The sequence below is a fragment of the Diorhabda carinulata genome, chromosome 10 (genome assembly GCF_026250575.1).
Source record: "Diorhabda carinulata isolate Delta chromosome 10, icDioCari1.1, whole genome shotgun sequence".
Taxonomy (NCBI): Eukaryota; Metazoa; Arthropoda; class Insecta; order Coleoptera; family Chrysomelidae; genus Diorhabda; species Diorhabda carinulata.
The window spans coordinates 1564351-1577542 of record NC_079469.1 but is presented as its reverse complement, the minus strand read 5'-3'; the positions used below and the strand labels follow the sequence as shown (position 1 = coordinate 1577542).

Genomic DNA, 13192 nt, shown 5'->3' with positions numbered 1-13192 from the left:
CAAAAGATCCAGTTACAAGACGGAGCAACGCCCGTTTACGTGAAACCGTATCGGTTGCCGCACGCACAGAAAGCAGAGATTCATAAGCAAATTGACAAAATGTTAGCGGACGGTATTGTAGAAAAAAGTAAATCAAGTTGGAATAGTGCTCTTTTATTAGTTCCGAAAAAAGCAGGCAGTAATGGTAATAAAAGTTGGAGAGTGGTGTATGATTATCGCTTATTAAATAAACAAATCAAAGACGATAAATTTCCATTACCATGTATAGATGAAATTTTAGATTCATTAGGTGGAGCTATGTATTTTTCACATTTAGATTTGGCACAAGGATATCATCAAATCGAATTAGACTCTGAATCCAGACAGTATACAGCATTTACGACAGACAGAGGACAGTATCAGTTAACTAGATTACCAATGGGATTAAAAATTAGCCCTAGTGCGTTTGCTAGAGCAATGACGATTGCCATGTCAGGCTTAAATTATGAGAGTTGTTTTGTTTATTTAGATGACTTAATTGTTTTTGGTAGTACACTAGAAAATCACAATCAAAATTTAGTTAAAGTTTTGAATCGTCTCAGACAAGTTAATTTAAAAGTAAATCCTAATAAATGTCAATTTCTGAAAAAACAAGTTTTATATTTAGGTCATGTGATATCAGCAAATGGTATTTCACCAGATCCGGAAAAAATCCGCGTTATGCAACAGTATCCTGTCCCTAAAGATGCGAACGAAACAAAGCGTTTTGTAGCATTTGCTAATTATTATCGAAAATTTATTAAAAACTTCGCTGAAATTGCAGCACCTTTGAATCATTTATCAAAGAAAAGAGTAAAATTTTCATGGAACGACGAATGTCAAAAAGCTTTTGAAACATTGAAAAATGTCTTAATTAATCTGCCAATCTTGCAGTACCCAGATTTTTCAGAAAATAATCATTTTATCCTAAGAACTGATGCTTCAGGTAAAGCCTTAGGAGCAGTTCTATCGAACGCTAATGGTATGCCTGTTGCTTATGCTAGTAGAACTCTTAATAAATCAGAGAAAAATTATTGTACTGTTGAGTTAGAGCTTCTTTCTATTGTATGGTCGGTCAAAAAGTTCAGACCATATCTGTTTGGTAAAAAGTTTCATATACTAACAGATCATAGACCCTTAATTTATTTGTTCGGAATGACTAATCCATCAAGTAGATTAACAAAATTTAGATTAATTTTAGAAGAGTATGATTTCTCTATTTCATACGTTAGAGGTAAAGAAAATGTCACAGCAGACGCTTTGTCCAGAATTCAAATTGAGTCAAAAGAACTAAAAGAACTGAGTCATACGTCTATTGCCAGTTTGTATGCCGTGACTAGAGCACAAAACCGAAAAATGGTCGATGCTACTATAGGAAGTTCCGACAGTATTTTGCTTGACAAAAGGACTGATCACCCTGGAGTCGTGGAACTGTTGAAACCGCCTGTAGATGCAGTTGAATTAAAACCCATATCAGAAAGTGAATTTAATAAACTAATTACAATGCAAAATTATTATAATAAAGGAAAATTTGTCTATGACATTGAGTCGAATATTATATTCGTTAAACAGGAAACTCGATCAACGTCAGCACTACGTGCGTCGCTGAGAGACCTGAGACACATTTGTGTAAAATATAAAATTCCGGAATTAATAATAATAAATAACGATAAATGCGCAGTACTAGTACAAGAAATAAAAAATAATGTTAAAGAATTCAAAGAAAAAGATAAAATTGTCAATTATCAAAAAATGTCAAAAAATTTGTAGCAGAGAAATGCAACAATTAATATTAAACGATTTCCACATGTTACCTACGGGAGGTCATGCAGGTATAAACCGCATGTACAATAACGTGAAAAAGTACTACTTTTGGTCTAAAATGAAAAGAGACATTGAAGATTTTGTAAAAAAGTGCGACGATTGCCAAAGGTACAAGTATTCGATACAGCGTACGGAACCAATGACAGTAACCACAACTGCGACGTCAGCATTCCAAAAAGTTTTTCTAGATTTGGTTGGTCCATTAGAGCAAGATATAGAAAATAATAGGTATATTTTAACGCTCCAGTGTGAGTTAACTAAATTTGTAGAAGCCTATCCAATCGAAAATAAAGAATCTGTTACCGTATCGAAATCTTTTGTGAATAATTTTATTTTGCGTTACGGGATTCCTAAAGAAGTCGTAACCGATCAGGGTACAGAATTTATGTCGTCGGTATTCAAAAATTCATGTGAATTACTTAAAATCAAGCATTTAAACGCAACAGCTTATCATCATCAAACATTAGGTGCGCTCGAAAATTCTCATAAACATCTAGGTGCATATTTGCGAATCCACGCGAGAAAGCATCCAAATACGTGGAGCACGTGGGTACCATACTGGTGCTTTTCGTATAATAATACTGTTCACACAGAAACGAAATACACACCATACGAGTTAGTTTTTGGGAAAAGTTGCCACCAACCGTCAAATCTGTCTAATGGAATTGATCCAATTTACAATTTTGATGATTATCCAAATGAATTAAAATTTCGATTACAAGCTGCTTGCGAAGATGCGAGAAAAAATTTAATAAAGTCAAAAATTAAACGAAAACAAAATTACGATAAGGGTTGTAATTCTTTTGATTACAAAATAGGAGATAGGATTTTATTACGCAATTCAGCTGGTTCTAAAACTGAGCCAATATTTAAAGGTCCTTATGTAGTGGTAGATATCAAAGATCCAAATATTGTAGTTAAGATAGATAACAAAATTGTAGAAGTTCATAAAAATAGGGTTAAGTTGTATTATTGTTAAAAAAAAAAAAAAAAATTTTTTTTCATTCATTATTAATTTTTATGTATGTATTCAGTAACAAAAAAAAATATTTTTTTTCTCTTACCGAAGAGGTGCAATGGACATTGAACTGCCTGTTATAATTGCAAGATAATTTCCTGTTTCAATGTGCATGGTACATTACTTCAGATGTCAGCATATTGATAGGAAATGTAAGTTAATATGTAAGCATTTTTGGTTGGTTCGATCCATCCGGGTCGACGGCTTATTATTATTATAACTAATTCACAACAATTTTTGTTCACACCTCGTATGAGTAGATTAATTTAAAATTCGTCCACTTTCTCAGGACCATTTTAGTTATTATTATTCAATAAATTTCTATAGAGTAGTTAGGTTTTAAAAAAGTTTGCGTAATTAAATTGAATGTAATTATGAGTGACATGGTATAGCAATGTAAATTTGCAATGTAAATAGTCTACCAGCGGCTACGACGTCTTAAAAATTTATCTCTACAGTAAGAAGAAGCTCTTCACATCTAAATATGAGATCTCATCCAACAACTAACCTCAAAAAATAGAAAAAAGTGTTTTACAATTCCAAAAGGCAAGAAAGAAACAAGCTACTTCTAAGCTATTCCTTTTATATTTTCTATTCTCGTTTTGTTCAGTTTTTCATTCTTGACATTGTTTGTTTGTAATGGTACTAGTTCTTCGAATTCTTTCTTGTTTCGCAAAAAATACTTTTAAATGCATAAATATTCAAGAATAAATTATAAACATAACCTCAATCTAAGAATTTCCTGTAATCGATTTATACCCCGTCAATGCTTCAAATATTATACAAAAGTTTCCGATATTTCTAATTGACTTTGTTGTTGAAGATCATCTAAATTTAGAGGAATTTACTAATGACTGTGTAGATCTGTTTTCGTTGAAAGAAAATTTTAATAATGAGTCTCGAACAGCAGCAACCGCCATTTCGAGGATAGACAGAATCAGAGCACTTTCATAATGAGATCGGAATGTTAATCTACTGATGCAAAGAGGGTGACTGCGTTGGAAAGTAATGTACCTAATTAATTTTTACTCGTTGTCATCCCGTGGGATTATAGTACGTTGCAAAAACAGGAAGATAATAAACGAATGAAATAAAAAAAGTAACCACGCGAAATACGACTTTATTTATAGATTATCGATAGCAAACTTTCATATGATATTTTTTGGCTTGATGTTTACGTATAATAATTAATAAATGAGCTTGACACGGTGTTAAAATACTTCTTGTTTCTTTAATACGTTATGTAATATGCTAATATAACGAAAAATATATTTATTGTTCAACAGAACCGTTTTTTCAAGTTTGGAAACATAAAATCATCCGAGATTGCTAAATCTGGCGAATAGAGTGCATTAGGTAGCAATTCAAGTTTTATTCATTAATTTTGTTCGTTGCAATTACGGATGTGTGAATTGGTGCATTATCTCAATGAAACAACGCTTTCTTCTCAGCTAAAGGAGGCTGAACATAATAATAGTTGGTTCTCCAAGTTCAATCCATTGTTTAGATTGTACTTTTTTTTTCGGGTGGTTATGAAACGGCGGGAAAATTCAGCTTTATTTCTTTAAAACATTGCCAAACACTCGATGGAAACATCTTCACAACGCTGGTTTTGTTTGTGAGTGAACTTGAGTCCTAATTTTCAGTTAATATGCGACGTACGTCACTTTTTAAAATGCCTTCTCGTGCAGTATTGGCTGCTAAACAAATTTTAAACAACTTGGCGCTTCAAACTTGAAACAGATGTTATATTTCAAATAACTACCGCTGTTTCTAGATTACGCCAGGTACTATTCTCTTACATATTTGTTTGTTAAGACTGTATTGTTTTGTTTGAATGAAAACGCAATGAAATAAATGCACTTTATTGTGAAATATTGACTTACGTAAAAACGTTTTATAGAATCAATTAACTTGGAACATACAATTAAGAGTTTAGAGGTAATTCGGAGCAGATTTAAATTCGTTATGTACCTATACGGTAAGTGGTTAGTTCCTTCGATTGTTCATATACATCGATCTTTCAAACACTTCTTTTATTGTTTCGCAATCTGAAAATATTTCAAGTGTTAATTTACATGCGAAGTACGCTTTTAACTGAAATTGAAAGTAATATAAACCGAAGGTGACAATAAAGGCTACAAGGAGAAATTGTCTATTAACAAGGATATTTATTTCTTCGGAGACGTTCAAGTTATGTCTATCGTTAAAAATTTATATTCGCATCCACGTTGTTATTTAATTTTATTGATATAAGTGTCATATTCAACTGGGTGATTTACATATTTATTTATTTTTTAAGGTAAATGTGGCAGCGATCTCTCAACTATCAAAAGCAACAATGTCACGGCACGCCAGATCATCCTCAACAGCATTGCCAAAACCAACGAATCGGCGATATCGTTGGAGGTACGCTTCGCAAGCTACCACTAACCCAGAAATCGCAACACACCTACCCTTCTCATCCTCATTTACACTTTCCGCCCCCACCTAATTATCCACCTAGTACAAATCCACAACAAAACGATCAAGCTTGCCTTCCTCCAACCAGTTCCGTAATGGCGGAGGAATTTTTAGCAATCCCAGGACCTTCTAGTCAACCGGATCCTCCGTGGCCTAATATGGATTATAGTTACGCATATTACGAACCAGGACCGCCCACTAGACACACCAATGTGCCCAGTAATTATCCAGGTACTTATAGAGAAGGTTCCTACAGGAGTAATCATACTTATCTAACCAGGTTAATAGTTTTTCGTTAATAACTTTCTAGATGTATCAATTTAGAAATATATCTTACAGGTATGGTACTGAGGAAAATATTTACGAAGAAATAAGTGATTTAGCTAAAGCTAGACGTCAACAAGCTCACCAAGATTCTATAATGTCTCTAAACCAAAGCCTAGTCGAAGAAGAGGTACGCCGTGTACAACACGGTCACCGTAGGGTACTTGGCGAGTTAAATCTATCAGTGGAAGCCATGCTGATGCCTTCTAATTCGCAAGAAGGTAGTGACGATACAGATCGCGAAAATGAAATGGACGACCAACTAGCGGATTTATTGACGGTCGGTCCTACTGACGAATTACTTAGTCCCGCGCCTTTAGTGGACTTGGATAGTGGTTTTAGTGGTAGTTCGAGTGGTGCTAGTTACAGAAGTGCAGCCGGTAGTTTGAGACGTGGACCTGAAAGGGGTAAAAGTACGGCTTCGTATAATCCGAGGAGTGCTACACCTGCTGAAACGCCGAGCAAAGGGTTTTGGGGAAAGAAAGCGTGGAAAAAAATTACCGCTTTTCCGAGTAATATCAGTCTCAATAAAAGCAAAGGTAGGAAGTGACTCTATTTCCTTGGATTCTGATTCTAGTATATTAATTTATTTTTACAATATATAGTTGATTGACCCCATTAAACGTTTTATATCTATTAATGTAGCCGGACTGGCACCATGTGATTAACACACTTTTTTTTGCATCCGATCATGAAGAATGCGCTAATCTAAAGAACGAAGTCGGGCCTATTTATTATATTACTAATAATAAATAGCCGACTACAAATATGTCATCGCGTTTATGGCAATTTGTTGGTCGTTAATAAAATGAGTGATGTTGGACTTGGTTAATTAACTACACAAATATAATTTTTTCCATCTAACGAATGTTATTTCTTAACGAAACCTTTAAATCATATATAGACTTAGTTTTTCGTCATAAATATTCATATATTATGACTATAATATATATATATATATATATATATATATATATATATATATATATTGTTTAAATAAAATTTTAAAATTTGAAATTGGAGGATACATTATTTAAATATTTGAATGTTTCCCATTAATTAACTAATTAGTAGAACTATGATATAATTTATGGTTTATTTAATTATGAGAACATTATTATTAATATGAGAAATATTAGATAATGATAGTTAAAACTTGAAAAAATTATTGTCGAATTGTCAAAATAATTAATAAAAATAAGTATATAAGGTCAAAAAAATGAGTTTTTCGCAATTTTCAGCAAAACGGTGAGTTTTATCAAAAAAATACCTTAGATAAAAATTGTAGATCATAAAATTATCTACAAAAAACTTATGAACCCTTTTTTCCTACAAGCTACCGTTTCTGAGATATAATGATACAAAAAGTTGTCGTATTTAATGGTTTCATTAATAACTTTTTTTACAACATTGAAATGAACCGAGACTTGTTGTGAGTATTTGTAACAAATTTCTGTTGACTGGTTGGAACTGTAATAAGATCATCAAATTATCAATTGACGAAGATGCAATCATTATAACCATTAAAAACGACAGTAAATCTGAAACATTATAATTTTTACAACTTTTTGAATCATTATATCTCAGAAACGGTAGTTCGTAGTAAAAAAAGTATTAAAACGGTTTTTATAGACAATTTTATGATCTACAATTTTTGCCTAAGGTATTTTCATGATAAAACTTACCGTTTTGCTGGTAATCGCGAAAAACTCATTTTTTGACCTTTAACCTTGAATAAATTTTTTCCGATAGACGGAAATGATGGGGAACATTCAAATTCATATAGCTTCACTCTTATTTTTCGGTCTAATTTGACCGGACTATATAATATGCAACTAGCTGACCTGACGTACTGCCTCAATCGATAAATGGTATGAATGAAGTTCTATTATTATTTTGGATTAATTACACATGATATTTATAAAGTTTTAATTTGATATTGACAGACACATAGTTAAATAAACAAAAATTATGCACACGCGACGTATAATTGTCCATGCTCGACATAGCGAAACTCCACAAACTTCCAAGGACTAGCCTTGCGATTTATTTATGGTTATCGCAAATGCCAGACGTACCGGAAATTGTAAACATTTAAAATCGAATGGTAAATCCGTTGGAATCATCGGTATACGTGGGATCAAGACATCCTCTCCTTTGAATTTTGTAACGGCGTCGACTTATTTAAAGGAAACCAACTGTCCTGGAAGAAAATTCTGCATGGTCGCATTGAGATCCTCAACATCTTTATTTTTTGCTGTCAATATTGCTTGTTCACCCATACAATTATCGTTATTGAACTGTTGCCTGTCAATAAGCTCCTCTTTTGAGTTTGTGATGTGACGAAAATCTGTGAGTAACGTGATGAATCCGGTCCACTGTGACTTTATCATTTCCAATGTCTAATAACTGCTTCGCAAACACATTTGCAATAAAGTTTTACTATGCACTCGTTGGTTGTCAAATGTCAAATATTATTATTGCGTTCAGAAATTCAATTTGTGACAAAACATCAAAATTTTCATTTTCATTTAATTCCGAGAATTTTCATATTTATTCACTTTTTAAACCTTCTCTGGATATCCACAATATATATATTTTTTAACAAGTTTTAATTTTTTATGTATACTTTTAGTGAGCTTTGTAATAAATGACACTTTATCTGTCATAAATAAATTTTTAATACTTTCGAAAATCGTTCTCAATTTAATAACGAATAAATAAAATTTAGACCACACCTGCATATCGAAAAATTTACAGAAAACATTTAATATAAAATAAAATATAAAATGTATAAAATAAAAATTTTAAATATAGAATCAAATACGTCTGACCTTGCTTAAAATAACCGAACAAAAACCATTTCCATATCTTTAAGGGTATCCCCGTAAAAAAATAATTTATAAGGGTCTGCAATGGTCCAATTTTTTTACAAAAAAATTAATTGAAAAAGTATGTATTTTTCGAAAAAAGTTTTTAGACAAAAGTATACTAAAATTTTACGTAGATTTTAAAATGTATTAATATACAGGGTGTTCCATTTAAAATAACAGAGTTACAGGCCATCTTTGAAAATATTTTAGTTAAAAAGATCGTATCCGAAAACCCAACCGTAGAAATTTTCATGACTTTACTATAAGTATTTTACCATGTACAGATACTTTTAGCTCGTCGCGGGATACCCTGTATATATATAGCGTTATTAAATTGGAATTTCTGGAATCATTGGTAATATTCGTACTAAACATACTATTTATACTACCACTAGACTAAGACTTTTTCAATAAAAATTCTTTTGTGACACGTAAAAATCACTTTTTTTCAAATTTCACAAAGAAGTATAGACACAATGCCTCCTTGTTCATTCAATATTAAGAAGAAATTATTTATGAATTGAAAGAATGGATCACGATAATTAAAGATTTTGATAGACACGTTTATGTGATTATTATTAATTTTGATTCAATATTTATTAAATTTATGAATAAAGTTTGAGTATTGATTACAAAAAAAATTATAATTAACTGTATCTAACGCTCGAAGACTTTTTATATTTCAACGTTTATTGTATGACCGAAATATTTTTTTAATTATCATTTGTGATAGATGATATTACAGAATTCTCAAAATATAAGTAATCGTCATTTTTAATGATTCCTGATTAGTTTTTGAACTGAAAACTCATATTAGAATGTTGGTACGAGTTTACCAAGGATAATATTTCAAAACTTTGGGAGAAATAACATTTATAGACATTGTATAAGATTTTTTTATCTTAACAATCAGAAAAATAAAAGACGAAACTTAAATAGATAGATAGAAACTAAGATAGAACTTAAATTTGTGTCAAATGTATTTGTGAGTCATTTTTTTTAGTATAAAATAGGCTGATTTGGATAATTTAGAGTCATTGTTTTGTTTAATTGTTGGTGATTCTATTTTATTTTTTAATAAAGCTGAGCTTGCAGTTTTAATTCATTGAATGGATCGCTTTTACGAGCTTATGACATTAACGTTGTTTATAATAGAAATAGAAGATATCACATATCTCTGATAAGCACTACATTTTAACTCAAATGGAAGGTTTGTGTATGATTTCAGTATCATCACTTTCAAAGGATTTATTGACAAGTTTCGTTGGGTGCTAAAATCACAATAGAGTTAAGTTATCCAAAACCTAACCCTTTTCACAGTGGCGCATCATCTTTTACTTATTTATTATTATGAACTCTAACCTCTTTAAGTTATCTTGCTATAAATTTTGAATATGTTTAGTCTGTCTAATATATAAAGAAGCCTATGAAACTAATATTTTGTTCATTCAACTAATATTCGTCTAGTACGTTAGTCAGATTATTGTAACTAATTGTAACTTTGAATTATTAAATTCTCAGTTTGCTAAATAAATTGTTTTTAAAAAAGCAAGTTGGTGAATTGAGTTATTTAATTGACGTAGTCTCAGTAGGATCCCAGAAGACAAGTACCAGTGTTTGGAAAAGAAAATTGTTCCTGAAACCTGTTCAAGTCTTCAGTTTCAACTGTTTACCTGAGATCCGAACTCCAACACTGAAAAAAACTGTAAGTGATACATTCCTTTCCAACCCTTTATTTATTGTAAAATTGTATTTATATATATCGAAAAATAATTTTTTTTCTATTTTTCCAAAAGTTCGTGTCTCGCAGTAAAATTTGATCAAGAGTAGATTAGATTTGAATGTCAAATATCGAATCATTAATAGATACATTGCCTAAATTAAATATAGAAGAAGTTCCAAAAATTAGAAAAATGAGTATTAAAGTAGCTAAATAAATTGCACATACTCTAACACCTTTTTCGGGTCGCAGTGAACATTTAGAATATTTTATAAATATTGTAGATACATTTTATAATAGGTATGCTGCAAACTCAACAGACGAAAGTCTGTAGAGTTTGTATTTGCATCTATTACTTCCAAATTAATAGATGAAGCCAGTGATTTTCTTTTATGTAGACCCGATTTAAAAACATGGGTAGATATAATAAACGCACTGAGACAAAAATTCGGCGATAAAACAGATAGAAATGTACTTTTGCAACAACTTAATTTTTTGTGCAGAAATAAAAAAGAAGCAGCTCTAGAATTTATAGATAGATTGAAAATATTATTATCTAACATTTCTATTAAAACACAGGCCGATAATACGTTAGTACTCCAAACAAAAATTGCTTTAATGGAGCAAGCCGAATCAACAGCCCTTGCTGTTTTGCTGGCAAATGTTTCTAGCGAGCTTCGTACAATTTTAATGATCCATAACCCCAAAACTCTAAAAGACGCAAACAGTCTTGTTTTCAATCACAGTTTGATTGAACAACAAATTACTTTACGTTCTCATATTAATAAGCCTTTTGCCCATCAAACAAATATAAAACCAAAGATTATGCATCAACAACCCAGGGAACATACATCACATCCTTCTCATTATTATCCCCGCACTCAATTGCATAACAAACCCAATTATTTCAGTCAAACAAACCACAATACTAATCTAGAAATACCTTCAAGATTCTCAAGCCAACCAATAAACATTCAGTCAAGACCCGTAAACCAGCATTTCCTTCCAAATCAACAAGTTTTCGGAAGACCAAAAAATGTATTTTCTCCAGAAAATTCCCATAAACCCACTAGTAAACCCGTAGTAAAACTGTACTAAACTAGTTTTTACTAGAGAAGGTATTTTTACCTTGTCTTCAGACAAAAAACTTTCCTAGACAAAATCCATTTTTCGCAAACCCCCGTAAACATCAATTTAGATCTAATGAAATTACTAATGTCAACGATGGACACAACTTAGAAGAAAACTCTGTTTACGATCCGAACCCTTATTTTTCGGAGGATAATTACAATTACCAATATTTCGATAATTCAAACGAAATACCGAATGATAATTCCGACCTTAACTATAACGAAAATTTTCCTATACCAGCCTCAGAAACAAATCAGTATCACATAAATACACACATAAATAGCTTTCAAATGAATACATTACCTTACATTCAAATATCAAACCCACCTTTAAAATTACTTATAGATACCGGATGCCACAGTTCCATCTTACGACCACATAGCTGAATAAAATTTCCCAAATAAAATATTTCACTCGAACCATACCTTAATAACATGTACCGGTAATACAAAAACAAAAAACAAAGCAAAAATACCCTTGCTAAAAGACTTTAATTTACTAGAACTAGAATTCATTCTTTATAATTTCCACGACTATTTTGACGGAATCTTAGGATTACGCGATTTAAGAAAATTAAAACTTAATATAGACCTAAACAATGGTTATCAGAATACCTCTTTACTATAGAAAAGATTTAAACTTACAAAAAATTTAAATTCCCGCTGACTCCGTAGTTTTAAAAATAATTAATACCGATTTAGAAGGAAATAACGAGTTCTTTACTACAAGTAAAAAATAAAACAGTACCTTTAGAAATAAGAAACCTTAGAAATGAAAGCGTAATCGTACCTTTTTATCCTGACTCCATAAAACAAAAAGCTGTATTATTTAGAACCGAAAATTTCGAAATATTCAACATAGAACAAATATTGAATGAAAAAATAGAACCAGAATTCGATTTAAATAACATAAATTCTACCAATATCAATTATAATTATGACTTCTCTTTAATCAGATCAGATCATCTTAATCAGGAAGAAAAAATGGAATTGAAAAAACTTATTTATCAATTTCCAGAAGTATTACATAGACCTAACGAAAAATTTACTTTCACTAATAGTGTCAAACATGAAATGAAAACAAAAGATGAAATACCGATTCATACAAAATCATATAGGTATCCCTACATACACAAAGCCGAGGTACAAAGACAAATAACAAATGTTAGATGACGAAATAATAAGACCTCCATTAAGTCCTTGGTCCGCCCCTGTCTGGATCGTTCCAAAGAAAATGAACGCGTTTGGAAAACAAAACGAACTACAGAAAACTAAATGAAAATACTATAGATGACAGATACCCTTTACCAAACATCTCAGATATCTTAGACAAATTAGGAAGAAGTCAGTATTTCACAACCCTAGACTTGGCTTCTGGATTCCACCAGATTGAAGTACATCCAAATTCTATTGAAAAAACCGCTTTCAATGTGGAAAATGGACATTACGAATATGTACGAATCCCATTTGGTTTAAAAATCGCCCCAGCGACTTTCCAACGTGTCATAGATAACATACTGAAAGATATACAAAACAAAATATGTCTTGTTTATATGGACGACATAATAATATTCTCAACTTCCTTACAAGAACATATTGACAATCTTAAGCAAGTGTTTAAAAGACTCAAAGAAAATAATCTGAAAATCCAACTAGACAAGTGTGAATTTCTACGTAAATCCGTTGAATTTTTAGAACATGTTATAACAACAGACGGCATAAAACCTAACCCTAAGAAAATTATAAGATATAAAAAATTTTCCAATTCCGAAAAATTCTAAGGAAATCAAATCATTCCTAGGTCACATAAAAATAATATAAA

At 31.3% G+C, this 13192-nt stretch overlaps 1 protein-coding gene across 4 annotated transcripts in view; it reads left to right on the top strand.

Annotated features, from left to right (window-relative positions):
• LOC130899142 (uncharacterized) overlaps window positions 1–13192 on the top strand; it is a 154307-nt gene that overhangs the window by 23281 nt on the left and 117834 nt on the right. For all 4 annotated transcript variants that reach the window (XM_057808935.1, XM_057808937.1, XM_057808936.1 and 1 more), the window contains exons 2-3: window positions 5163–5603; window positions 5663–6186. In XM_057808935.1, coding sequence (XP_057664918.1) covers window positions 5167–5603; window positions 5663–6186 — 961 coding nt within the window. In that variant the 5' untranslated portion in view covers window positions 5163–5166. The remainder of the gene's footprint in view (window positions 1–5162; window positions 5604–5662; window positions 6187–13192) is intronic.